The 27,043-nt window shown below is 41.6% G+C and overlaps 2 protein-coding genes across 2 annotated transcripts; one reads left to right on the top strand and one right to left on the bottom strand.

Annotated features, from left to right (window-relative positions):
* Positions 1–1,300: 1,300 nt before the first annotated feature.
* Positions 1,301–8,218, top strand: CtsL1 (cathepsin L). The gene is made up of 7 exons (XM_076180111.1): positions 1,301–1,413; positions 6,114–6,212; positions 6,323–6,475; positions 6,630–6,818; positions 7,010–7,201; positions 7,335–7,500; positions 7,591–8,218. The coding sequence occupies exons 2-7, from the start codon at positions 6,114–6,116 to the stop codon at positions 7,797–7,799; spliced, it is 1,008 nt and encodes a 335-aa protein (XP_076036226.1). The 5' UTR covers positions 1,301–1,413; the 3' UTR covers positions 7,800–8,218.
* Positions 8,219–20,637: 12,419 nt separating this feature from the next.
* On the bottom strand, positions 20,638–27,043 carry LOC143022077 (procathepsin L-like). The gene is made up of 6 exons (XM_076180029.1): positions 25,153–27,043; positions 24,890–25,042; positions 23,564–23,752; positions 23,184–23,375; positions 22,712–22,877; positions 20,638–22,064 (listed from the first exon to the last, which is right to left on the bottom strand). Exons 1-6 carry the CDS (start codon positions 25,249–25,251, stop codon positions 21,856–21,858), a joined length of 1,008 nt encoding a protein of 335 aa, XP_076036144.1. The 5' UTR covers positions 25,252–27,043; the 3' UTR covers positions 20,638–21,855.

Here is a 27,043-nt window from a genome sequence, read left to right as displayed (position 1 = left end):
TTTCCATTTACGCCACCAGCACACGTTTAGGTAAATACAGTACAATGAGGTAAATTACTTAGACTATATTGTATGTTAGATGAGCTAAGACGAGGGGAGGAAATGGTGGTGGAGGGGAGTGGGTATGTCTTCTGACTTGGACACCTACATTGTACGGGGGATAAAAGCCTTTGATATATAGAGATAAATATTGTATGTATGTACTTGTGTATGTATGCATATACATATGTATGTTTTAATGTAGTTTTGCATTTGTATTCATTAACTCCATTAACTCTTTTACTGCCAATCTTCATCCTCTTCCCCACTTTCTATGAGAACGCTGCATTCCTCTTCTGTCGCTGCTCCGTCTGAGTACTTACTGCATATTTTATATAGTCGATATATTACTTTACTAACGTTCCTACGGACCAAGTCATTCAGCATTCTATTATGTTTTGAGAATATTTTCTAATAAAACACGAATTTAGACCACTTAATTTTGATATAAAAGACGCTAGATCCATTTTCACCGTTATTCTAAACTTATGACTGAAAATTTCTTTAAAAAAATCTTCATCACATTTTTTTTAAAACGAATACAGAGTGGACATATACGTGATATCATGCACTCATATATACAGGGAGTGTAGGACTTTCCTTGATATAAATAACTACATCATGTTTTTCTTCAAAATGAGTGTGTAGGTGCTTTCCAATCTAGCTGTTTCGAATTAGTGCGCCTCCATTTGTGGAGAATGCCATTTTTACATTATCCTATGTTCCTTTTCATTCCAGAAATTGGTTGGTTCGACTACCATAGGGAATATCTCTATCGACTTCGGCTCTTGATATAATCATAACGTCCTATTTGATAATTTAATTTCTATTTTTTAGATGCATTCATTCTTTCCGCAATCCCACATTACATTAATTTGGAGCAGGAACAATACCGTAATCATTAGCAAGATCAGTGTGCCAGAGGACAAACTGATGGCATTTTGAAAGATAATCTTATTTCTGTTATTTCCAAAACATATAATTCATTATATAGTCCTACTTAGCTCAGATCTTTTATGAAGTTAATAATGAATCATCCTACAGGAAGCTGACTACATCTGTCTTACGACTTTGAGTCATGGATTAACATAGGTGTCAGACGTAAAACAAATATCTAAAAAAATAACTCCTATTTACGTCTTATAATTACGTAAATACACATATCTGATTTTAGTTCCTAAGTAAATCCATGAAGATTTTGTAGGAATTATGAAGCCATACAAGTTTTCCTTGATGTGTCGCTGTATGAAAACATGTAAAGCTGACCTCTGGGTATAAAAACAGATTCGTGACTCGTCCAGCCGCGTTCCTCAGTGAGTGTTGTTTTGGCTAGACTGTGTGTTGTTGAAGTAAACTAGATTGTGCGTTGTTGAAGTAAGTAATGTTTCAAGTGTGTTCTATAGTTCAAGACAAAAGAATGAGTTTGCATTTTAGCTAAATTGCAGGGTGTCTAAGGCTTAAGTAATAATTTCAGCACGGTAGGTAGCGGTGTTCCTGAATTCTTACTGATCCACCAATTTTGCTTTGTAATGTAAAAAAAGAAAAGAAAAAATATTCTTCATATATTGTGTGAGGTTGAGCCGAGATTAATAATATATTGCCTATTTAAATATTCGACAGTTCTATAAAATGATACAAAATAATGCAAATTTAGATATTTAAAGGGAGGTATTCGATTGTATTGTTTGGAAATTCTTTGTTCTTTTACTCTTGAGATGCTTATGTCGATTGGACGTTGCTTATTCTTTGTATTTGTTGTGTTTAGTCAATATTTGTATATTCTCCTTAGTAACTGGCATAATGTCTAATTTGTAATACTTTCCTTATTCTCATCACGCAGTTAAATGCGCCATCTGCGAAATAATTTTCCTTGGGGCCATTGCTCTCTTCTAGAAAGCTCCCATAACGTTACGTAAGGGAGGGGCGTATTGCACAGAATACTATTGAATCTAGGAAATATATTTGTAACGATATTGCTATTGTAGCGTTTAGAATAATGGGGTATATGAAATCAATGTATTCATAGAATGAACATTTACGTTGTATTGTCAAATACAAAAATGTTGCAACATACTACCAACAGTTATTTTGTATTAAGTCTGAACCGTAATAGAGTCACGAGAAATAGGTATGGGTGCAGTGTATCAGTATATATTGTAACAACATCGAAGAACTTAAGGGATGGAGTACCATGGTCAAATTTTGTTAAGTTACAGAAAATATTTATTTTTGATGAAAATGCAAAACAAAACAAAAAATTCAAGTGCAAGTAGGGTGTATTAATTATTGAACGGTTTTATATATGCATGTTCACATCACCTTGCCGTAACCCCTAGCATCCCCGCTACCCTTACTGTGGCCCCTTCGACATGCTTAAACAACACACTGAGGGCGGTGGGGTCGCCAGCACAGTATGACGTTTCTCATTGTTCAGGAACAATGTTAATAGTAATTTTTGAGATCTGAATAAATATTTAGTGTAATTCAACATACTTGTATCCGTCTGTCCAAATTCTTATTCGTTGTTATTCTTGCCACCATAATTTTCCTAATATACCACTGTTTACAATTTCCTGCGTTGCGGTACCTCCCCCCTTTTTTCAATTAAATGACTGGATTTAGAGCTAAGCACAACGTTCTTATACTTTAGTAATTCAAATCTACTGAATATGGATAAAGAACATTGTCTCCACCATATTAAGTCATCATCCTCCCTTTCCTTATCAGGGAAAGTAAAAATCCCTCCTCATTATTATTGCCCAATTGCTCACGTAAACTGCTTTTGTAAATTTAGGAAAAATTAGCCTGGCTCTGCTTTGTGGCTACATGAACACTGATCCCTTGTCATTCCAATCAGTTTCCTGGGCTGAAACATGCACCAACAACCAGTTGCATTTTTCTGATTTGAAAAGGAGTATCATCACATCATGCAGATGCTGGATCCAATATAAAAAATTTGTGCTTCCGTGGAGTCTACTTATCTTTGTATCCCAATATGTGTTGCATAGAACTGAAGCCCCATGAGTGTAAATAATTAAATTCTGGGACTTTCAGACTCTCCTTTAATAACATGGGGCAACTGCAGCATCTTCCACATACTTGTTCATTTTAAGAAAAAGTCTGATGACCTCTTATGTCAGCTGTCTTTATAATACTTAACAACACTGCTGCATTCCTGCCCAGTAACATCAGAATAGCTGCCCACTCTTCCCATAGAGGAAAGTGGTTACTGCTACTGATGTACTTAGAAGCATCATATCCACCCTGAATCCACTAAATGACATTGCATTCCAGAACCTACCCAACCTTAACAACCACCATTGCAGCCTATTGCCTGTATTGGGCCATTTAAAGTTCTTAGACTAAATCCACTGTGTCAATACCAGCCAAATTCCCCATGGAAATATATCCTGATATGCAAAACACTCCCACAAAATTTTGCTCCAAGGAGACATCCAAAAAATATAACTGGAATCAAGAACTCTGTATGATACAAGCCAGGGCCCAATCCAGACAACAGTTACATTCAGCATCAGTATGGGAGTGGTATCTTACAGCTGCAACACCACACAGAAGAAAAAAAAATGATAAGATGGGAATATTTCAGGTTAAGAAAATGGTACAAGGTACAGGAATCTATACTCCTCCAAATAATTAATCTGTAATCTCATTAGTTAATTGTAGGCTACCTAGTTTGTACTGGTTACTCTTGTTGGGAGGTTACCAACTATGAAGACCCTGTGAATCAATTTGGGAAAAAAGTTTGGTCTCTGAGCATTCAATCTTTAGAGAAGCCAGAATGGTCCCATTTTTTGAGTCACTTATGCAGAAATACTATGATCCATCTGGGAAACACAATAATAGCTCTACCTGAATGACCACAGTATGAAAAACTATCCCCTACACAAAACTATTAAAACCTCCTCACCTAAGTCAGCAGAACCCCCACTTCAATCACAAGAACACAGTCACCTACACTGTTCAGCACAACCTTCACCCAAAAAAGATACCACTCCATCCCCTCTTTAAAAAAAGGCATACCTCCTATACCATAGCCCTAAGAAAGGGTGCAGCCTCAAAATTGGAAGTGTAAATAGATAAGTTTTCCTACTTCAGTGCTAATCAGACATCATGCTGGACTTGTTACAAAATACACAATGACTGCATCTGTTTCCTAGAAACAACTAGGAATGTGCACATTTCTTCAAAGAAAAGACAATATCCTCCTCCCACTGCCCATGCCAAATTAAGAAAAGCAATACTCATTTACCCATGCATGAGGTCCCTACCACATGGACAACCTTACACAAAACAGGGCATTCTCACTTAACTCATGTCCACTTCAAGACAAGAAGTGAGTCTTCTAACTTGTACAAACCCATTTTGGTGTACCACACTACTAGAATGTCAAATTACACAGCTTGCAACACCCACTTGTCTATCATCTGTCCCCTCAGTCGACAATCACAAGGCACCAAATTTTTTATGACAAAAACAAATGCCCCAATCACCCCACCAGAACTTGCTATAAAACACTTTTAAAACAGCAAGATAAAAACTGACACAGGACACTAATACTGCATCAACCAAGGAATACTACATATCCTTGACTAACTAGAACAGTGTGAGATATTAGATAAGATATGATAGTACAATATTATCCACAAGAAAGTGCTGATACTCCAGCCAACATGTTCTCACCCAGCTTCATCAGTGATCTAGTTCTGGAAGCTCTAACTTGATGGGTTAAGGACTAGCCATCTGTATTTTCAACTAAACCTTGATACAAAGAAAAATTGGAGCCAGGGTGTCAGTTACCTCAAACTTTCAATCTTTCTTGATCCCTGATCTTTAATCTAAAAACCAGTGAGAAAGGTTGTTGAAATGGGTCACAATAAATATAATGAGTGCAAAGGCAAGTAGTCTTAGGAATGTATGATCGCCATGATCACAATACATTTGTTATCAGTTAGGTTGTAGGTTGAATGTGTAACGAGACACATCAAATGGTGTTGTCACTTAGAGAAGAGATATTGTGTTGTTGTCTGGTTAGTGTGGGGGCATTGTAGTATGAGGTGTGCAGCAACTGGAAGTAATAATAATAATTATTGCTTGAAGTTACTTATCCTCCTGCCCTGTGGTAGTTGGATGAAGTTAGTTTGGTAAATGATTTCCTGGCACATACCCTTATGGAGAATGTGGTGCTGTTGCTACTGTATGTTATCTTGTGATGTGTTTGTTTGGTCAGTCTAGGTGGTTGTTATAAGCATTTCATCAGCTTATATATTTTTGGGTCTATAGTTTGGTTAGGAGTGTAGTGCAATTGATGTAGGTAAGAGGAAGTTGGTTGTGAAAAATTGTGTAGGTTCGGTATTCCAGACCTATTTCTCATGAAGTGGCCATAGGCAAGGGAGGAATGAGCTGTTCTTAGACATTCTAGTATAATTGGCAAGTCCCCAAATCCTCCCATAAATCTCGGTGGGAAGAAATGTTGGAATCTTGTTTGTGAAATGAGTGTCACTGGCTAATAAGTGGTAGGAGGAAGGGAATAATTACTGGATGTCTGTTCTTCATGTGAAAAGATAAGGGGTGTACAGATTCATTTTTAAATAGCTTGGGTTTAGTCTCTTACCTGGAGGCTGAGGGTTTTTCATGTGTTTTGAAGACAGGTGGCTTGAAGTTTATTTTCCCCGATTGTTCTGCACCTTTGTTCCTCAGCAGAAACAATTGAGGCATCCTTCAACCTTAAAGCAGAAAACTTTTATCTAGAATTATATTCTTCGGGTAATGGTAAAGCATAGGGCATAATCTACAATATACAGATGTACTATACAAGTGTTGAAAGTACTTATTCTGATGTTTAATGTTTCACCAACATTTTAACATCTCTCCAGATATATTATACAAGTGTTGAAAGTACTTATTCTGATGTTTATGTGTTTCACCATTTCAAGTTTGAGTTGCTATTTTTTCTGTATTTTGGATTGCAAATAGTCTTGTTTTTATTGAATTTAGATTTAGAATGAGGGTAGTGACTACAAGTTTGCCATAATAAAAGATTTGTATTCTAACAGATGAAGTTAGCCGTGGCCTTTGTTCTCCTGGGGCTGGTGGCCTCAGGATCAGCTGTGTCATTCTTCAGTGTTCTTCTGGAGGAGTGGGAAGCTTATAAGGTGAGGTTTTCTTTTAATATGATTTTGGGAAGCAGTTGATCTAACTTGTTAAAAAAAAAAAAAGTTGATGTTGATTTTATTCATCCAGTTCATCCTTTTATTTTTAATAGATGGAACATGGCAAGAAATACAAGAGTGACGTTGAAGAGCAGTTCCGCATGAAGATCTTTAAGGATAACAAGTATAAGGTTGCTCAGCATAACAAGTTGTATCACAGTGGTGAGAAGTCCTACAGTATGAAGATCAACCATTTTGCAGATTTGGTGAGTTTTAGAGATGTTTCTATTGAGGATATAATATTGTTTTGGTTACCAGTGTTTTTGCATTGGCAGTGGAGATATAGTTGGTAGTTGAAAAGGTGTTGTAGCATGAAACTAATTATATGGATTTAATTTGAAACTGTTTCTCCTCCCCAAGTTACACCACGAGTTCATCGAGCTAATGAATGGTTACAGTCACAATAAATCAAGACCTCGTCTTGGAGCTACTTTCATTGGGCCTGATGATGATATAGCTCTTCCAAAGACTATGGACTGGAGAGAGAAGGGTGCTGTCACTCCAGTTAAAAATCAAGGTGAATGCGGCTCATGCTGGTCCTTTTCAGCGGTAAGTGGGTGGATTTTGGCATACAAGTTTTCATGATTGTATTCAGTATATGCATTGTATTTTCATGTTAGCTTGTTGGAAATTGTGGTTTTGAGTAGTAGGAGTATTGTAATGACTGTTGGTCAGAATATCAAATACTGCAATTTTGTTGGACTGATGGTCTGATTCTTTCACTTTGCCTTGGTTTACAGACAGGTGCATTAGAAGGTCAGCATTTCCGTAAGACTGGAAAGCTTATCAGTCTTTCAGAACAGAACCTCATCGATTGCTCCACCAAGTTTGGTAATAATGGTTGCAATGGTGGGTTAATGGATTATGCCTTTGAGTATGTTAAGTCCAATGGTGGCATTGACACTGAAGACACTTACCCATATGAAGCAATGGTGAGTAAATGAGAAACTTTAAAGATGGGTAATGGTCATATGAAAACAATATTATATGTCAGGTAATTTGTAATGAAGAAATTTTTATAAATAGTTCTTTGGTATGTTTGGGTTACAAGAAGTATCTTTTCAGGATGATAATTGCCGATACAATCCAGATGACTCTGGAGCTGATGACAGGGGATATGTTGATGTCCGTGAAGGAAATGAACATGCCCTAAAGAAGGCTATTGCTACTGTAGGGCCAGTTTCGGTTGCCATTGATGCTTCCCATGAAACATTCCAGTTCTACAATGAAGGTGAGTTGCAGGAAGTTGACATTAGTCAGAGCAAAATTATGAAAGGTAACTTGGGGGCTTTCATGGTTAAATGCTTTATTTTTGTTTTAGGTGTCTACTATGAGCCCGATTGTAGTCCAGAGATGCTCGACCATGGTGTTTTGGCTGTTGGTTATGGTACAACAGAAGAGGGAGAACACTACTGGCTTGTGAAGAACTCTTGGAGTGAGAAGTGGGGTGAGGAGGGCTATATTAAGATGGCACGCAACCGCGATAACAATTGTGGTATTGCATCGGCAGCATCATTCCCTTTGGTGTAGTGCATGGGAGACATGCAGAACACAGAAGAGTGTAATTGATCTTAGGTTGTTTAAAAGGTTTCCATGTAAGATGTGTTGTGAGTAGATGATACATATAATTGAAGAGTTGCTGTTTCTATTGAGGATAAATTTGTGTACCTGCATTTTAATAGTTGGCATCAATACAAAAACCCAAATACATGTTACATTAATGTACCAGGTAGAATGTTTATTGTTCAGTTTTGGTCTTCCTTTTTTTTTCCCCTTCATTTTTAACAATTTCATATTTGTAAATGTCCTTATTCAAATAGAAGGGACACATATACTCGTAATAATATATCGCTACAAAGGGGCATGGTGGTATGTGTAGTATCATTTCCAGTAAACATTCTTTAGTGTTCATTATATTTGTATTTTATTAATAAAAAGTGAAATAAAAACTTGAAAGCCTTATATAACCTGGTTATATTTTATATAGTTTGGAATCTGATTAAGGAAATGGAACTAAAAGTGTCATGTTTCAGGAAAAGAATTTTTTTTCCTTCCTTTACCTTACATCTTGTTTATCCTCTTTTTCTTGTACCTCTCGTATACTTCCGAAGTCCTACTTTGCAACCAATCCATAAATGCTCGCTCCTCTTCTCGTTAATATTCCATCCATTCCCTACCATCTTTGAACACCTTGTCACTTCCTTGAAGCAAGGCCATTCCTTCTACTCTCGCCTGTATTCTACCCTTTACTACCTTCCACACTTCTCTCAGCTTCTGGTATTCCTGCCCCTTTTCCTTCACATTTAAAATGTTCACTCTAAGGACGTCTACCTTCTCTTTCCCCGCCTATCCTCCACTCTCAACTAACCTTCCAAAAAATCATCTGACATTTCTCCACTTCCCCTATGCTATAGACATCCATGTTTAGTGTGTCATTACCTATTGTAGAAAATGGTGCAGTTGTGTACATGGACGCGATGTAGCGTTAGAAAATTAAATATTAACTTTGTAAATTATAATACATGACCGTAATAAGAGATTTTCTTAGCGGAAATGAAAATAAAAAATACCTTGCTACAACTAAATATATTAATGAACGAAGTCACTAGCATAGTATCGGGACGCCATCTTGTCAAGTATTGTCTGCCCGGTCCAGTTGAGGCCCTCGGTACTTCCGCCAATACTTCGAGAGGTTATATTCTTGAAGGAATGCTATGGAGCTGAAATCCATGCATTCCTTCAAGCCATGAAAAACCTATATACACTAGGGTGGCCAGACGTTCTCCTTTAGGCCGAACAGTCCTCCTTTTGAGCACTTGTCCTCCATCCGGCGCAACCTCACGCCGGACGTGCATTTGTCCTCCTTTCTTGGTGTGTGACAAAAATAAATAAAAGGGAATGAAGAATAGATAGAAAAATAAATAACCCTAGGTATACAATATTGTCGTACAATTAAATCATGTGGGAGTACCCAGGCCAAGGTCAACGTTAGGTTAGACGAATTTATCCTTTCATTTCTTCGACGTCGGCATCTATCATATACATGGCGCGACTTCGTTACTTCCGAAATCTGTTTTAGCAACTTTTTTGTTTTATATTTCCGCCAAGAAAATTGCATATTGCGTTGACACTATAATTTACAAAATTAACAATTAATTTTTTACGCTATATTGTATACATGTATACAACTGAACATTATCCATCTGTTTTATATGAAAACAGTGTTACACGATTCGGGAGTGATTGTATTATACCTATAAACAGTACACCTCCGAAATTTTGGCACGTGTATTTGTTAACCCCGAATAACAAATTTACTTACCTGAGCAGATATAGTGTTGAGAACGTCGATTCCTTTCCTCCTTTACCACAACCAGTTATCAGGAAAGGGGATGGCAGGCTGTCTCTTCGTAGATTAGAACGAAAATCGCTTGACATCTTCACGTAGTGCCAGACGTCGGATAGCCTGTAAATCCCGGTCATGAAGAAGCTTGCGTTCTTTTATGTAGATTGTAGACCATGACACTCTTAATCCCAAAAAAACACCACCTCCCACATTGCAGTACTCTCCCTGGTGTAGTCCTGAAAGCGCGGCAACTTGTTGAAAGAACACAATGTTGACATCTGCAAAGAGTGAATACTTCGGAGAACCCCATATTACCACAAATCCTTCCAATTGTTATCGGCTGAAAGAAACCTGCACAGCGAAGCTATAGCGATAATCCCATACCACACTCCTGGTCATATGGCCATTTCCCGAAGGTTGAGTGTGGTTTGAATTTTCCGCCAAAATCATCGGAAATTTAAAATTCCCGGCTCTGTGCAGGCATGCGCATTGTCGACCCCACCTCCCCCTCCCTATTCCCTCCCTTCTTACCCGGCTAGCTCGAGCCGGACGTCGCGTCACTTAGCATCGCGGAACCAGACGAGTCGGTCACTCCACAACCCACCTTCTTTTCATGCCGGTAAGTCTGGTTCCTGCTCGTGCTCGTGTGTTCTCGTAGGGAGCCCTACCTGTTCTCCTGCAGTTTTTCCCCTTCGGTGTTGTGTCCAGACACCTTTGGGACACCCCTTCTATGATTATCATTATTCTATTTTCAGACCAAACGCTTGTGTGTGGAATCCGGCTGCACAGCCAGGATCTCGTCAGACGGCCACCACGACCTCTGCTCCCGCCATGCCCCTTGTTTCTCACAAGCTGGCTTTAACCCCCTAGCCTGCGTTGTGTGCAAAGCGCGGGTTGAGGAGATTCGTGCTGCTCCTCCCAAAACCCGTTCCAAGCTAGCCGCCCTCGAACTTCTTCGGGAGGCATGGCGCAGAGCTCGGAAATTGAAATCCGCTGACGACCCCCCCCCCTGGTGTGGGCGGATCCGGCGTTAGGCGTGGAATTGGGCCTCGTTCGCCCTCGCCATCCGTCTCCCTATGTCTCCGAGACTTCCGTTGGTGGACAACCTGGGCCTCTCGGAGTACAAGGGGACGAGTCTGATGTTACGGAGTATGGTGTCCCCGAGCGTCCTCAGGCCTCTCGGCAGCCCCATACATCCGACCATCAAGGGTCCTTAAAACCCTTACGGCTTGCTTTGTCAAGCACCCCCACGAACTCGTCTTCCTCCCTAGTTCACTCGCGTGAACCCGGCAGGAAATCTCGCTCGAAAAAGAGGTCTGCCTCACCGAGGTCCAGGACGCTCAGCTTGTCCCCACCCTCCACAGCCTCTCCCCCCAACTCACCCTCCCTTCCTCGCTCTCCTTTTCCTCGCCGTAAATCCCACAAGGGCAGGGAGCCGGGGGACGAAACGAGGGGAGAGGGAACTCTGGCTGCCCAAGTGGCTGCCCTCCTTCCGTCCCTGATAGGCCCCGTCCTTGAATCGGCCCTATCACATTATCCGGCCTTTCAGACCGCGCAAATCATAACGCACCCCTCTCCAGAGCAACCTCCTATTGAACCTACGGCTCTAGCCCCCCCTCCCACTCTCCCTCCTGGTCCTTCCCTCCGCCCCTCCGTGCCGGCGACAGGTATAGGACTAGAAGGCCCCTCTCAGGAGGAACCCCCCCAATCAGACGTCCGTCGGGTTGGACGGGGTGGAGGACCACTACAGTTCTTCTTTACCTTATCCTCCTACCATGACGGACTCTTGAGTTCACCCCTTCTCATGGTGTGACCTTCCCCGGTCCTGGGAGTACTCGTTTGGAGAAGATCACAAGCTAGTGGCCTGGTCTCCCGACTACTCGCTACTGGAGGGCTGGAGGAGGAGAGATGACGTTATCCTAAAGTGGGCCAACGACGCGGAGGGGGCTAAGGTTCTATATAAGATTCGACCCCTCTCCGCCCCGGCCTCCACGCCCTCCAGGATTTCCACCTCTAACACTCTGGACGCATTAGGTGCTCTCCTGGAGAACCCTCGTTTAAACCCTGATGGGCATATGTTTGTCGACAGGTCGGGGGACTCACCGGCGGTAGCACTCTCCCCAAACGCCTGGTTCCCGCAGGAGAAAGGGGAGAAAGCCTTAGACATCCCTGCTCTCGAGCGGGCCCAAGACCAACCCAAGACGGTTCCTCCTCGACGGCATATCCCTTCATCATTCCCCGTCGTCCTGCCACCACCCTTCGCGCCGGAGGGCCTGCGCGATTGCTTGTGGCACTCGGGCAGGGACCCCGCCCTCCCCCAGCAACTTAGTGAACCGGAGGCTAAGTTGCTGACGACGGAGGCCTCGACCAGACAAGACCTTGCCTCTACCATCTCGACCGTCACGGCAATGGCGATGATGAGGAACTGGCTGACGACGCTCGCCACGAGCTTTGAGGACTTCCCGCGGGAAGAATTGAGGTGAGTGGGATATTTCAATCTATAGAGGGTCCAGACCTGTCCTGGCGAGAGACGCTCGGGTAGCGTCTTCACCCAGGACGGAGCCTCTTGACTAGCGCCCGAGGACGAGGTCGTTCGGAAACGACCTCGGCTTCGCATATGTTATACGTTCTACAATTGAGCGATGTGACTTTATTACACCCTCCGGGGATCGGGATCCTTCTCGCCCTACTAATTTGATTCGCGTGTTTTCTGTATGCAGAGACACCCTGGCGGCACTCTCTACCGTGGCAGAGGGTACAGCCAACATGGCGTCATCAGCCCTACCCCCAGCAGCGAGGGCCTTCACCGCGGCTCGTCTGGCAGCTCGTCAGTCTGCAGCGCGGTCGGCCCCGGAGATAGCTCGCCGGGCGTGGTGAGAGCAGCTCCCCTTTCCCGTGGTCTGTTCGACCAGGAAGCGACAGACCGCGTCTTCGCTACGGTCCCGACCGTCATCCAGATCCAACAACCCTCCCAACCGGAGATTCCAGGACTTCCTTCGGAGACACGCGATAGTGACCATCTCCGCTAGCACAGTTCTGGACTTCCTGTCTTGGCTAGCTGACACCACCAACAGGGCACCGGAAGGCCGACCCGGGCCATGCCCCCCACGCCCACAACATCAGAGGCCTCGCGGCATCGCTGGCGTTTCTCCGCACCCACTCTGTGGAACGGGTGCAGGACCTCGGGGGCTGGGCATCAGCAACTTCCTTCAGGACACGGTATCTCTACCACTCGATCACCCCTGTCCCATGTGTCGCCATGGGAACGGCTCCACCCCTCTTCGCAAAAGAAGGGGGGGGCAAAGGGCGACCGAGGGGTAGGGGAAGGCCCAGGAACCGCTGAGCAAGATACAATATTCTACATAGAATTTATGCACTATGTGAATTGTACAATATTATTTTTATAAAAAATAAATAAATAAATGAATATATATATATATTGATATTGATATCGATATAAGTAAAAAAAAAAAAAAAAACAGGTCGAAATGGACATGACTTCTCCTATTCAACTTAAGCTAATCTATAGTCATGATGGTCAAGAACTTTACCATGTTGAAATTAATTTCAACGCTCACTGTGACTCAGGTCGAAATGACCATGACTTTTCCTATTCAACTTGAGCTAATCTACAGTCATGATGGTCGAGAATTTTACCATGTTGAAATTAATTTCGACGCTCACCGTGACTCAGGTGGAAATGGACATGACTTTTCCTATTCAACTTGAGCTAATCTACAGTCATGATGGTCGAGAATTTTACCATGTTAAAATTGATTTCGACGCTCACTGTGACTTAGGTCGAAATGACCATGACTTTTCCTATTCAACTTAAGCTAATCTGTAGTCATGATGGTCAAGAATTTTACCATGTTAAACTAATTCAACGCCCACTGTGACTCAGGTCGACATGAACATGACTTTTCCTATTCAACTTAATTTAATCTACAGTCATGATGGTCGAGAATTTTACCATGTTAAAATTAATTTCGACGCTCACTGTGACTTAGGTCGAAATGACCATGACTTTTCCTATTCAACTTAAGCTAATCTGTAGTCATGATGGTCAAGAATTTTACCATGTTAAACTAATTCAACGCCCACTGTGACTCAGGTCGACATGAACATGACTTTTCCTATTCAACTTAATTTAATCTGTAGTCATGATGGTCAAGAATTTTACCATGTTAAACTAATTCAACGCCCACTGTGACTCAGGTCAACATGAACATGACTTTTCCTATTCAACTTAATTTAATCTACAGTCATGATGGTCGAGAATTTTACCATGTTAAAATTAATTTCGACGCTCACTGTGACTTAGGTCGAAATGACCATGACTTTTCCTATTCAACTTAAGCTAATCTGTAGTCATGATGGTCAAGAATTTTACCATGTTAAACTAATTCAACGCCTACTGTGACTCAGGTCAACATGAACATGACTTTTCCTATTCAACTTAATTTAATCTACAGTCATGATGGTCGAGAATTTTACCATGTTAAAATTAATTTCGACGCTCACTGTGACTTAGGTCGAAATGAACATGACTTTTCCTATTCAACTTAATTTAATCTACAGTCATGATGGTCCAGAATTTTACCATGTCAAAATTTATTTCAACGCTCACTGTGACTCAGTGATGTCACGGTATGATGACGTCATTGTGATAAATTGACGTCACCATGTAGTCCTATGACGTCAATTTGTGTCCCTGTGACGTCACGAGACGATCCTATGGCGCCATGATCAATCCGGTGACGTCACAGTACAATCACATGATGTCACTAGGTATTAAACATATAGAAGTCCGCTTGTGGGTGACGAGACGTCACAAATTGCCATAGCACACTATTGGATGAAGACGCTCGCCACGGGCTTCGAGAACTTCCCGCGGGAAGACTTGGGGTGAGTTGGATACATACCGAGGGTCCAGGCCCGTCTTCGTGGGAGACGCTCAGGGAACGTCTTCACCCAGGACGAAGCCTCTTGACTAACGCCCACGGACGAGGTCGCTCGGAAACGAACTTGGCCTCGCATACTCCCTTTCGGTTTCTCGCTTACCCCGAGGATCTTCACGAAACTAGTGAGAGTGGTAGGCGTACGTTGGACGGAAGCAAGCGTCTCCACACTCATGTTCCTAGACGGCTAGTGGATGCATTTGCCCACCGGGGAGGGTGCATCGGCCGACATCTCAATGGCTCTGAGTGTGTTGGCGGACGTGGAGTTCGGGGTGGACTGGGACGGGTCTGCCCTTGCTCCCACACAGACTTTATTGGCTCGGGATTGAGTGGGACACAGTCAGCGTCCTTCGGGTGCTCCCCTGCGCCAAAAGAGCGTGCTTCTCTCACACGTCCTCCCTCCTTCGGTGGCGGGGGGGGGGGGGCCTCAACTTCGCGACCCCGGCCCTTCCACTGAGCCGCTTGGGGCGCCGACGGCTGGTACGGGAGGTCGACAGCAGCATACTGCTTCTCCCGCGTGACCTGCCCGGGCCGATACCCTCAGCACTCCACAGGTTGTTGCGTCCCTGGCTTCGGTCGGGGGCCCTACGCCGGTCGCTGGAGTTTCTCCGCACCCACTCTGTGGAGCGGGTGCGGGACCTAGGGACTGGACATCGACGACTCCCTTGGGGACACGGTGTCTCTACCACTCAGTCGCCCCTGTCCCATGTGTCGCCATGGAAACGGCTCCACCCCTCTCATCTCAAAAAAGTGGAGGGGGCAAAGGGCGACCGAGGAGTGGGGAGGGGCCAGGAACCGTTGAACAGGATACAAATTTCGTATAATTTACGCATTGTGTGAACAGTGCAATGTTGTGCATGTCACATTCTTCGGCGTGGGTACTTGACGTTTCTGTCTCCCCTCTACTGAGTGATAAAATGAATAAGTCTCCCATAGGAAAGACACACGTAATAACGGTTTGATTCAGGCTTCACCTCTCCTCCCACCTGTCCTCGTCTCATGCATAGCTTCGCTGTGCAGGTTTCTTTCAGCCGATAATATTTCTTTGTCGCGGCTCGTGCCGCTTAAATTCTTCTTATCGGCTTAAGAAACCTGCACAGATTTAGGGTCCCTCCCTCCTCCCACAGGCGAAGCCTTCATTTCTCATTGAAGTGACGCGACGTCCGGCTCGAGCTAGCCGGGTAAGAAGGGAGGGAATAGGGAGGGGGAGGTGGGGTCGACAATGCGCATGCCTGCACAGAGCCGGGAATTTTAAATTTCCGATGATTTTGGCGGAAAATTCAAACCACACTCAACCTTCGGGAAATGGCCATATGACCAGGAGTGTGGTATGGGATTATCGCTATAGCTTCGCTGTGCAGGTTTCTTAAGCCGATAAGAAGAATTTAAGCGGCACGAGCCGCGACAAAGAAATATTTTCGCCAAACACATCGACACAAATGGTAAATCTACGTTCCAACTATTTCCACCTAAGCTTGGTTTCTCCATTCACTAGATTTGTGGACAGACCTTGTCCCATCAAGTGACCGAATTATTGGTAAAATAGTTATCATTGACCACCAGTCATGCAAACCATGGAATACCAAAATATTTTAAAATAACAACCCGAGTTAATTAAAATATCCCGAATTTTGATGTTTGGCCAGTTTTGTAATGTTACTATTCCAATTTTAAATGGCCAATTAAAACTTGTTCAACTTTACCACTTCAGTAAATGGCAACTTCTCGTTGTACCCGTTACATATAAATTTGCAATCATATTAATGTAGTAATAAAGCATACGGTATCAAGTTTGTACATACATACATACATATACCAAGGCTTTTTCCCTCTTCCAAGGGAGGTAGCCAAAAAGGGAAAGGCATAAAAACACTCCCACCCACCCCATCCCTAAATACACTCCCCACCCTTCCTCTCATCTGAGCACCTCCTGGATGACGGGTCATCCCTGCACCCTGCCCACCGCCCTGGGTCAGAAGCAGTGTCGCAAGACACAGTACATCCACATCAAGGCCGCTTCATTTAATCGGCGACCCCCCCTCCCCGCACACAAGGCGAGGACGGGGAGAAATCCCTTCGGGCTGCGTCAAAATTCACTCACACATACTACCCCCCCCCCCCGCCCATTCCTCCTCATGCAGTCACAACATCATCCATATACAACCATTCTCCACTCACCTCTGTCTTCCGTCCTCTCCCTTCCTTCCTCAACAGACATTCCCCTCTTCCCCAAAGCCCCCTTCACCCCATCCATCCACCTCATCCTAGGACGTCCCCTCATGTTCACTCCCTCCACATCTGCCTTCCATACCTCTTTTACTAGTCTTTCTTCACTCATTCTTTCCATGTGTCCAAACCATCCTAATATTCTTTCATCAACCCTATCTCCCAAATCCTTTTTCACCCCTGTTCTCCTCCTCACCTCCTCATTTCTCACTCTATCTAGCCTAGTAACCCCCACCATACTTCTCAGACACCTCATCTCAAACACATTCAAACTCCTTCTCTCTTCTTCTCTTATGTTCCACGTTTCTGCCCCATACAGTGCTGTTGGCACAATCACTCCTTCATACAGTCTCCTCCTAGCATCCATTCCCAAATGTCTATTTCTCATTACACTCTTTAAACCACCAAGGCATTTACTCGCTTCTCTCAATCTACATTCTACCTCCACCTTCACTCCACCTTTTCCTGCTACACTTGCACCCAAGTATCTAAAACTATCCACTTCCTCCAGTCGCTCTCCCTTAATGTTCACTTCCAGTCTACTGCCACTTTCACCCCTTGTACATCTCATCACCTTACTTTTACCCACATTTATCTTTAGCTTTCTTCTATCACATACTTGATTATAAATACAAACTTGATTATAATTCTTTAATAGTCAAGTTTGTAATAGTGGTAAATAATCAATGAAAAAGTATTATATTTTGTTGATTTAGAGATAATGATTACAATAATGATAAAAAAGAATGCACGGATTCTGTCACGAGGTCGAACCAGAACCAGATCGTAAAGGTGGAGGCATATTAAGTATTTCTAGCTAACATTCTATTTGCTGTTGCTACTTGCTTTGCAAGCGAACTCGCCTATCTGTCACGCAGAGAATGTATTTCTTGCGACGGTATCGGCAAACTAGGCATTTTCCGCTAACATTCTCGGCCTAAGAATGAAGGAGACTGAAAGATACCATAAAGCCTACACTAGGCAGTCCCATGTCCATTGCCACCTATCATCCTCATCCACAAAGTTGTCTAACCTTTTGTTAAAGCGACAGTCAGCACTCACTATATAGTTACTAAGTCTATTCCATCCGTTGGCTAGGATTACAAAGGCGGAGCATGCCGACAGGAGACCTTTTGGTCTATATCTAGGTCGGATGCGAAAAAATCATAATAATGATAAAATGATAGATAAAAACTATAATAATGCAAATAACAAAGATAAATAATAAACAGACAAATGATAACAAAACAAAAACAAATAAAATAAATTATAATCATTACAGCATCATGGTTAGGTGTTTATCTAAATGATTCTTTAAAGCTTCGAACTGAACTACATTGCACTACCTGTGCAGGAAGTTTATTCCATTCATTAACTACACGGTTGGCAAAGTTGTTTCTACCTACTTCCAAATTGAATCAAATATTTCAGGACAGTTTGAGACCATTGTTTCTTGTCTGATTCTCATTCAATGTGAAAATGTTGTCACTTTTGATGTCAATTCCCTTTAGAATCTTAAAGACCTGTATCAAGTCACCTCTGAGTCTACGCTTTTTTAGGAAAAATAGATTCATATGTTTTAGTCGATTTTCGTATGATTTATTTTTGATATTTGGAATCAGATTTGTGGCTCGCCGTTGTACTTTTTCCAGTCTGTCAATGTCTTTAATGAGATTCGGTGACCATACGGAAACAGCATATTCCAAATGTGGACGAACTAACGATTTATATAGCTTGTTAATGAGTGATGGACTTTTGAAATCAAAAGATCGCACAATCAGTCCTAGAATCTTATTTGCTTTCTCAGAGGCTGAAATACACTGCTTGGATGATTTGAGGTCGTTACTGATAATTACGCCGAGATCTTTTTCACTATCCACTTTTGTTAACGAATTTCCAAATAACTTGTAATTGTACTTACTGTTATTTTTACCTATGTGCATTACCTTGCATTTACTTGTGTTAAATTTCATTAGCCACTTTTCAGACCATTGCTGTAATTGATCTAAATCTTCTTGAATATCTAATTGGTTAACGTGATCATTTGCCATTCCGCACAGTTTTGTATCATCAGCAAATTTGGAAACAGTAGATTTTAGTCCATGGTCTGTCATTTATATATACTATGAATAGAAGTGGCCCAAGAACGGAACCCTGAGGAACTCCACTTGTAACATTTTTCCATCTTGCCTATTTCCCTCTTAAATTTACAGTTGTCCAAATTAAATTAATTACTGCGAGTTCTACCCAGTTGTCTTATTATGATGACCTTGCCTTCATTCCCTTGATAAAGCCCTTGGTCCTTTTGAACGCCTCTAATAGATGACCCCGCACCTTTCCAGAGTGTAAATTAAGCTGCGTAAACACTTTATTATCTCGGCGTCCTATTTTTAGTGTCGTCCGCAAACTTGCTAACATTACTCCTAATCTCATTGCCATGAGGTTTGAATTTAATTAGTAGTCTCTGGTGGGGCACCTTGTCGAACACTTTGCTAAAGTCAAGGTAAATAACACCGTGATTATCATTGTTACCTGACGTCTTGTAGACATTAGTGAACCCATGCTGAGTCACGAATCAAATTGTCTTTAGTTGTGGTCTCTGATTCTATTATTAATTCAGGCATTTTACGTATAACTGATTGGCTTGTAGTTGTGCATAGACGATTTGTCATCCTTTTTTAAATCAGGAACAACATTTGCCTGCCCCCAAGAAATAGCTTTCGCCTCTAGAACCTAAAACTGCCAATGAGAAAAGTTAATATTCCTGGTGCCGGGTCCATGCGGATCGGCTGTCTGTGCCAGTAACCGCGTTGATATAGCCCAAAAAATAATTTTATTTTATTTAGAATTCATTTATCATTTTTACTATTAATTTATCATAAATCATTATCTCTTTTATTTATAATATACTATTTATGCTTATCTACTATTTTGTTTGTTTATTGTATATTTTTTCTTTATATTACTTTTTCTTTTAATCCTTTTTTGTCCCATGTCGGGAACTGGTCTACTATAGATTCAAGCTTGGCAGAAAACATCTCTTCAAGTTCACATGCCGCAGTAGGAGCGTATACTGCAATAAGAAATGAAGCCTCACCAGCCAGAGTAAACTTTCGGAGTGCTGCAGTCGGCAGACTCTGGATGCCTTGTGACCCCCCCCCCCCCCATTAGCTTGGGCCCCTCTGCAGACACTGGATGCCTTGTACAGACGTTCGAGTCATCAGTCAATCGTGGCATAATAATGTGGGGGGGGGGCAAATCTGTACATTAGTGGAAGAGCTTCACTGCTGCGCGCATTCTATTTATCCAACGAAGCATCCTTGCGAAAAGTTATCACCATGATCGGTTTACTTTACCTTTAAACTCGCCAGTCGCGATCGTAAAGTCCGAGACGTAAACAAATACCACGTGCACGCGTGGCCCCTCGGCTCAACTCTGATTGGCTGTATGCAAATGAGTTCATATTGGGGTCCGCAAGTCTCGTGGGGAAAAAATTTCGCCTCCTGCGAAGGGAACTCCATAGGTGTGGCCCGACCAGAAGTAGATGTATCATTCACTACTGATTTGACCACTGTTTAGTCTTCTCATCTCTGAAACAGTCACTGTTTCCAATACAAGTTTCCTGATCTCCGCGATAAAAAGGGTAGCTTATCATCCCGGGAGAATGTTCCAGGCTCTCTGCAGGAGGTTCAGTCTGGGCCTGGTTCGATAAGTGTCAAATATGGTTGCCACATATGTCTATGGTTCATCCTCTCATCGGGCCCAACGAATGGAGGCTAGGATGAGACGCTAGGGAAAGACAGCCGCGGACCGTGTGGTGTCGGCCCGGCGGCAGTTGGTTGATCGAGGGTATGCCTAGCCCAAAGATTCCAGTCAGGTATCCCAGCTGATTTACCACTCTGTGCCAAGAGGGGCCACTTTCTGGCCTGAATAGAAGAGTACACCGCAGTGTAACTAGAGCACTGGGGCATCACTAAGACTCCAGGACACCTGTCTCCTGGCCCTGCAGGGATGTCAAGCACAGCAAACACATGGGATAATGATCCATAATGGCCATTGACTCACGAGTTTATCTGCCCTTTTGCTGTTTTCCACTTCCCTCCATCTGGGTGTCTAACATACCCTCCTCACTGGCAGGTGACTAGTTTAGTCGAAGATATGGCAAGTAACACTGGGTTCCATGGTACCAGTAGATGGACAGCTTCTTCATCTTACAATGACAGAAGACCTTGTATCACGTATTGGACTCGTGATAGACAACTATTAACCTCTCAGATGGGAGGTTAGAGCTCATGTATGTCCCAATGTATGCTGTGACATTACACTCACCAAACCCTTAAATGCTCGCAGTGCAATGATGCAGACTTTCTCAGCTCTGGCCGGGACTAATTCAATCGCTGGATTAGCAGTCAAGAACTGTATCACTGTCAACCAGTATGAGGTCACAGGTTCTCAGTCATTGAAACTCAAGGTAACAATTATTATCATTATTATTAAATTACAAATACAAGATAAACATCAAAGAATACTCACATCATGACATACCTGGCATAGCTCTGCATTATAACCCCAGTTTTTTTGGAACAACGTATGAAAAATGGGAAAGTATAAAGAATCAAGAATATTCACAAACATATGTAAGGATGAAAGATGTCCCTTATATCCATTGTGAAACACTAAACATCATGAACATAAATCTGATTAAATAATAAAAATATTGTATATGAAGGAGGGACATGCCTACAACAAATACTGATAGTGTACTATTGACACTTTCTAACATAATTCTTAAATATACACCAAAAGAACACAAGGTACTTCTGGTATCTGAGGATTTCTGGAATTTTAAAATATTGGTTTCATATAGGCTACTAGATATTTCTGTGATTCAGTAGATAAAAATATCTGTATTAATGCCATCTTGTTTGGGTATGTGTCATTTTGTTGACAACTATTCCTAAAATTCATATGTACCAATTTATCAAATATTTAAGAAAAATAATGTTGGAGGAAGGACACTTTTCTGTGTATCATGCCTGTCTCCAGTTCTACATTACACCAAGGGGAAGGAAGCAATTGTTGCAATGCCACAATTGTTGTTTCGATTGCGGGCCATTTTGATATAGCCATCATCACCCCACTGCTCACCCCAAGAGTTCTTCACAAGCCAGTAATCCTCTCCTTTCTCAGATGTACCATAACCAACAACCAAAACACCATGGTCAAGAGAGTGTTGCTCACAATCAGGCTCATAGTAGACACCTGCAACAGGGAAATGCAAAATAAGTAATCTCAAATAAGGTTACCATAGGCAAATAATAATTAAGATAATGTGTATATGAAAGAGTGAAAGGGGATATATGTAAGTTAAAGGTGTAAGGATCTCCTCCCATGTCTAACTTTGTGGGTAATACACATGAATAGATGGGGATGGGGTTAAAAGCCCCCTATACTGCTTTATCATATCAAGGGGGTCTCCAAGTCACAACACTGGTGGCTCATATAAACCCTCAAAACCATAATAGGATGTAAATGGTGGGGCTATTCATTACCCCATACCATATTTTTCCCCTCATATTTCTCAAGTTGAGAGATAAGAATGTGTACAATTCTTTTCGTGTACTGTAAAAGGCAACTGCTATGAAAATTGGAATATACTGGACAACTAAGAAGTAAACTACTTGAATGAAGGAAAGAGTTCCCCAAAAAAGTAATTTATGGCAATAGTAAAGAATGTCAGGATGGAAGGCAATGACTAGGAGTCTCACAAGGGTTGGTACTGGCACCCATAATATTCTTGGTCCACATAAATGACATAAAAGTTGAAATACAAAAATTAAGCCTGAAATTACATGTGACAATACAATATACAAACTTTCATTCTTGAACAACACCTCTTGACTACTAACCCTTATGGTATGACTGGAACGAGGAATGGGAAGCATCAATTGCAACTGAAACTGGACCCACTGTAGCAACAGCTTTCTTCAGGGCATCTTCATCTAATGCAGTAATATCAGTATACCCTGTGTCTTCAGCCCCAGAATTGCTTGCATTGTAATGGCAATCACCCATCTAAACAAAAAGATTAATTTTATGAGACATGATCAGGGATTAAGAAACAAAGAATTATTATTCAACCAGTTAATCAATTAAATTGCTTCCTCAAGCTGTGCTGACTGGCAGTGGTCCTCAGGCTCTCCTACAGATATCTTGAAGGCACTTTGAAATTATATCTGTCACCCTTGGGGCTGCAGATCCAATTGGATGGGGTTTGAAGAAACATGGTAGGGAGACAACTGTAGTTCCTCTCACAGAACTACCCTGAAGGCACCCCACCTAAAATACCATCCACCAACTACAAAATCCATTGCTACTTACATGTGCTTTATATGGATAACTGGTTTCAGTGTCAATGCCACCATTCTCCTTAATGTATTCAAATGCTTTATCCATGAGTCCGCCATTACAGCCTAAATTACCAAATCTTGTTGAGCAGTCCATAAGGTTTTGTTCTGACAAACTCACAAGCTTTCCAGTCTTGCGGAAATGCTGACCTTCTAATGATCCTGTCTGTAATGCAAGGTAAAGTAAAAGAATCTGGTAAATATCTGCCCCCAAGTTAAGTTATTGCACTGGACATCCCTTCCAAAAAAAATTGCATCACTTGCTACAGTATAATTTCCAAATAATTTTGGATTCTGTACATATAATAAACATGGGTCATCCATACAACTTGGATCACAACCTTAAACACTTACAGTTGAAAATGCCCAGCAGGAGCCACAGTCACCTTGATCTTTGACAGGGGTGACAGCACCCTTCTCTCTCCAATCAATAGAGTCTGGAAGCTCTATATCATCATTAGGTCCAATGTATGTAGAGCCAAGGCGAGGTTGTGATTTACTGTATAGGTAACCATTCCTTTTCTCAATAAATTCTTGTTGTAACTTGGAAAGAAGTAAGGAAATGAGGTATTAGACAATGAACATTTCATCCCCTCCACTTGGTAAGCAGGGGCTGCCTATCAAAAATAATGTTTATAATAAAATATTCAATGTGTCCCAAAACATATATACACCTTCACCCTCTTCATATGTGATGCAAAGATCATGAGAATTTAGAGAATCTAAAAATTTGTAAAAGGAGTGAATAAACACATAAGTACCCAGTTTCGCCTTCATTCACATTAACCTTGAAGAAACCACCTTCCACTCCACCACACAGTTACCTATATCTTCACTTACTGGTATAGCCATCCCCCTCTCCCGTCTTTTCTTCATTCCTGAGATCCTCCCAACTACACTCCCAAACTCACACTCGCCCCTCCCTTTCAACTTAGTTTCATTCAATCCCAAAACATCCATCTTTCTTCTCACAAACATACTGCCTATCTCTTCCCCTTTACTCATCTGTACTACATCCATGCACATCAAAAGACCCAAAACTTAGGGTACTGGTTGGAACACCCTCCAGACCCTCCTATCCCTTTAAAACAACAAGTATTTCCACTTGGTGGCAGTATTCTTTCCCCCCACCACTGGGTCTGGCAAAATGAGAAAATGAATATTCAGAAAGAGGTATAGGGCTGTAACAAGAGTGGGGGACAGTGGTAGTATAATAAAGTATCATAATTTCTGTTAATAGAGGTTTCCTCTACCACAGACAAAATGATGTGTGGCTCTGGTCTTTAGGGCGCCCTATATAGACCCTAAAGTATCAGCTGCATGCAGCCAATAGTCCAGATGGGGGTCGGGTGGGGCTGCTGTGGAAATGTCTTAATGCATTACCCAAGAGGTGTAGTGGGAGGGCAGTGATGACCCTTTATCCATGATGTGCGAAGATGGAAGGGACAATATTTTATTTTTATGCGCACAAGATATATTTTGCTAAAAAAAACAAAAAACATAACGACTATAACGAAGGAAGCTGAACTATGGAAGAAAGATGGAATTATATGGGTGTGCCCCAATCCTTGACTTTGCGTAGGGGGATACACTGGAGACAGCGTGGCACAATTCCTGGGTTAACATGAACTATATTATTTGTGCATGGTAGTTTTATCATAACATGACTAAGAAACTCACCAGATCAGAGAATTGGTTGACTTTCCTCATAAAGGATACTTGGCCACTGAAGTATAGTCTATTGTGTTGAGCAATCTTGTACCTGTTATCCTTGAATATCTTCATGCGAAAATGGTCTTCAATATCACTATCATACTTCTTCCCATATTGCAACTATGAAGTTCAATGAGAAGAAAATGGATATAGATATATACTAAACCAACTTATCACATTTATGTAAAATCACATTCTCATATACTATTCAAAAGGTAACAATACTTAACCTTATATGCTTCCCATTCTTCCAGAACAACGGAAAAGAAGGACACTGCCGATCCTGAGGCCACAAGCCCCAGGAGAAAGATGGCCAGTATAGACCTCATCTGTTAGAAAATCATTGGAAAAATTAGCAGTCTATGTATAGTATAAGAATGTATATTACCCACATATGCATGCATACACATACAGTATATGTATACATACATATACAAGTACACCACCTATTTTCTGGTATTCGCTGGTGCGGAACCTTTCAATCCGGACGAAATAAAAGCACTCACAGGTATCATCATATACTTCATAACACGAAAACATTCGAACAACCTTGAATAGAGCAAGTATCCTTAAACTGCTGGAAATTTATTCATCTCCACCATATAAATACTGAAGGAAAGCAGTGGTGGCTCACGCAAGCACTGCAGAACTACAAACCCCCCCACCCACTTTTACTCGACATTATCGATGACATTCAACATAACGAGTAGCCATCCAGCAGTTCGTGCAAAAAAATTATAAGAACCACTGTATGGAATTGGGGCCAGCACAGTTCCAGCGACGCGGAGTTTGGATGCGCATGTCCGTGACGACAATATCCACTCTAGATAGGTAAAGAGAGCACCATCGCTCACGTGGTACCGACCCTGTTGTGTACGTGTAAGGTAGTGCATCGAATGATCGGACTCAGCGCGTGTTGTGCTAAACCGGGTACTAGTAAGTAAATATATATTTTTGTGATTTTATAAAGTTATATAAATTATCGTTATATTTTCGTTTTGTTTTACAAAATATCAAAACGGTAGGTACCCCCACTAATTTTAGCCGCTACCGAAGGAAAAATCGATTATGAAAAACAAATACAGAACCCACTCACCAAATTAGAAAAAAACACGCACAATGCTTACAAAACTTATTCATATAGGAGCTGTAGTTCAGCAGCACTTTCATCCATATGACCAATCTTGCGCTGTTCCTCACTCTAAAAGGATTAACAAGATACAACCAACAAAGCCAAAGATGCACCATCGGGCAGAGTAATAAACTAATAATTGTGGCAATAGATATGAGGCATGTCCTGTCCAAATCCACAACACAAAGAGCAATGCTCGTACGTATGCAGAGCACAGTACCGAAACTGTAACAAGAGCTATGAATAATTACACTCCGAGCTCTCAATACAGCTGTCTCAAAACAGAATCCCTGCATCCCATCAGAAATCCTAATTAAAGTTGCTCACCCCAGACGTCCATTAAAAAACAATCCAGCGATCAAGTTCACTAACCAAAAACCCATTCAGCACGAATGTAGGACAAAAGGTCCCCGGACAAAATATCCTGAAATCTGCACCCCCGGGACAAAATGTCCCTAATATTTAGGACAAAAGGTCCCCATTTTTTTCAACAAATGTTGATTTTTATCAACTGTTTATACATTTTGGGTCATAGTTAATTGTGGTTTTATAACAACCCTTAAATTCAGGAGAATCTCTATATATAAACACAAAGTACAATAATATTTGATATCTTATTAAATATCTTATACACGACCCAACCCATCAATCTATGAGCCAATTGTGTAAGCAAACGTTTCCAATTTATTAAATAATTACCTATGGGTGAACATGTGAACTGAAGTCGTTGTATTGTTTTGTCTGATTCATTTGATTAACAATTTATATATAGAATTGATTATTCCTTTGATCTACCATACTACCATAATCCTGAATGAAAAAGTCCTCTAATGATACTTTCTATAGGATTCTATACTCTACATATTGTTTACAATATCATTCCAAAATGTCCTAATCATAACACTCATCATTTGCATGGATGATTTGAGATCGTATTTAAATCTTCTTTCCGCAAATTATGAGTACAATTACAGCACACAATTATGCTT

The sequence above is a fragment of the Oratosquilla oratoria genome, chromosome 43 (assembly GCF_046742065.1).
Source record: "Oratosquilla oratoria isolate Oo_2021 chromosome 43, ASM4674206v1, whole genome shotgun sequence".
Taxonomy (NCBI): Eukaryota; Metazoa; Arthropoda; class Malacostraca; order Stomatopoda; family Squillidae; genus Oratosquilla; species Oratosquilla oratoria.
This window is presented reverse-complemented; position numbering and strand designations above follow the sequence as displayed.

What these genes read in the sequence shown, in the direction of transcription:
- CtsL1 (XM_076180111.1), top strand. Translation starts at nt 6,114, where the DNA reads ATGAAGTTAGCCGTGGCCTTTGTTCTCCTGGGGCTGGTGGCCTCAGGA. An exon ending in CATGCTGGTCCTTTTCAGCG is followed by an intron (nt 6,819 to 7,009) that starts GTAAGTGGGTGG and finishes CTTGGTTTACAG; the next exon opens with ACAGGTGCATTAGAAGGTCA. An exon ending in CTTACCCATATGAAGCAATG is followed by an intron (nt 7,202 to 7,334) that starts GTGAGTAAATGA and finishes GTATCTTTTCAG; the next exon opens with GATGATAATTGCCGATACAA.
- LOC143022077 (XM_076180029.1), bottom strand. Translation starts at nt 25,251, where the DNA reads ATGAGGTCTATACTGGCCATCTTTCTCCTGGGGCTTGTGGCCTCAGGA. An exon ending in AAGAATGGGAAGCATATAAG is followed by an intron (nt 25,043 to 25,152) that starts GTTAAGTATTGT and finishes TGAACTTCATAG; the next exon opens with TTGCAATATGGGAAGAAGTA. An exon ending in TCAACCAATTCTCTGATCTG is followed by an intron (nt 23,753 to 24,889) that starts GTGAGTTTCTTA and finishes CTTCTTTCCAAG; the next exon opens with TTACAACAAGAATTTATTGA.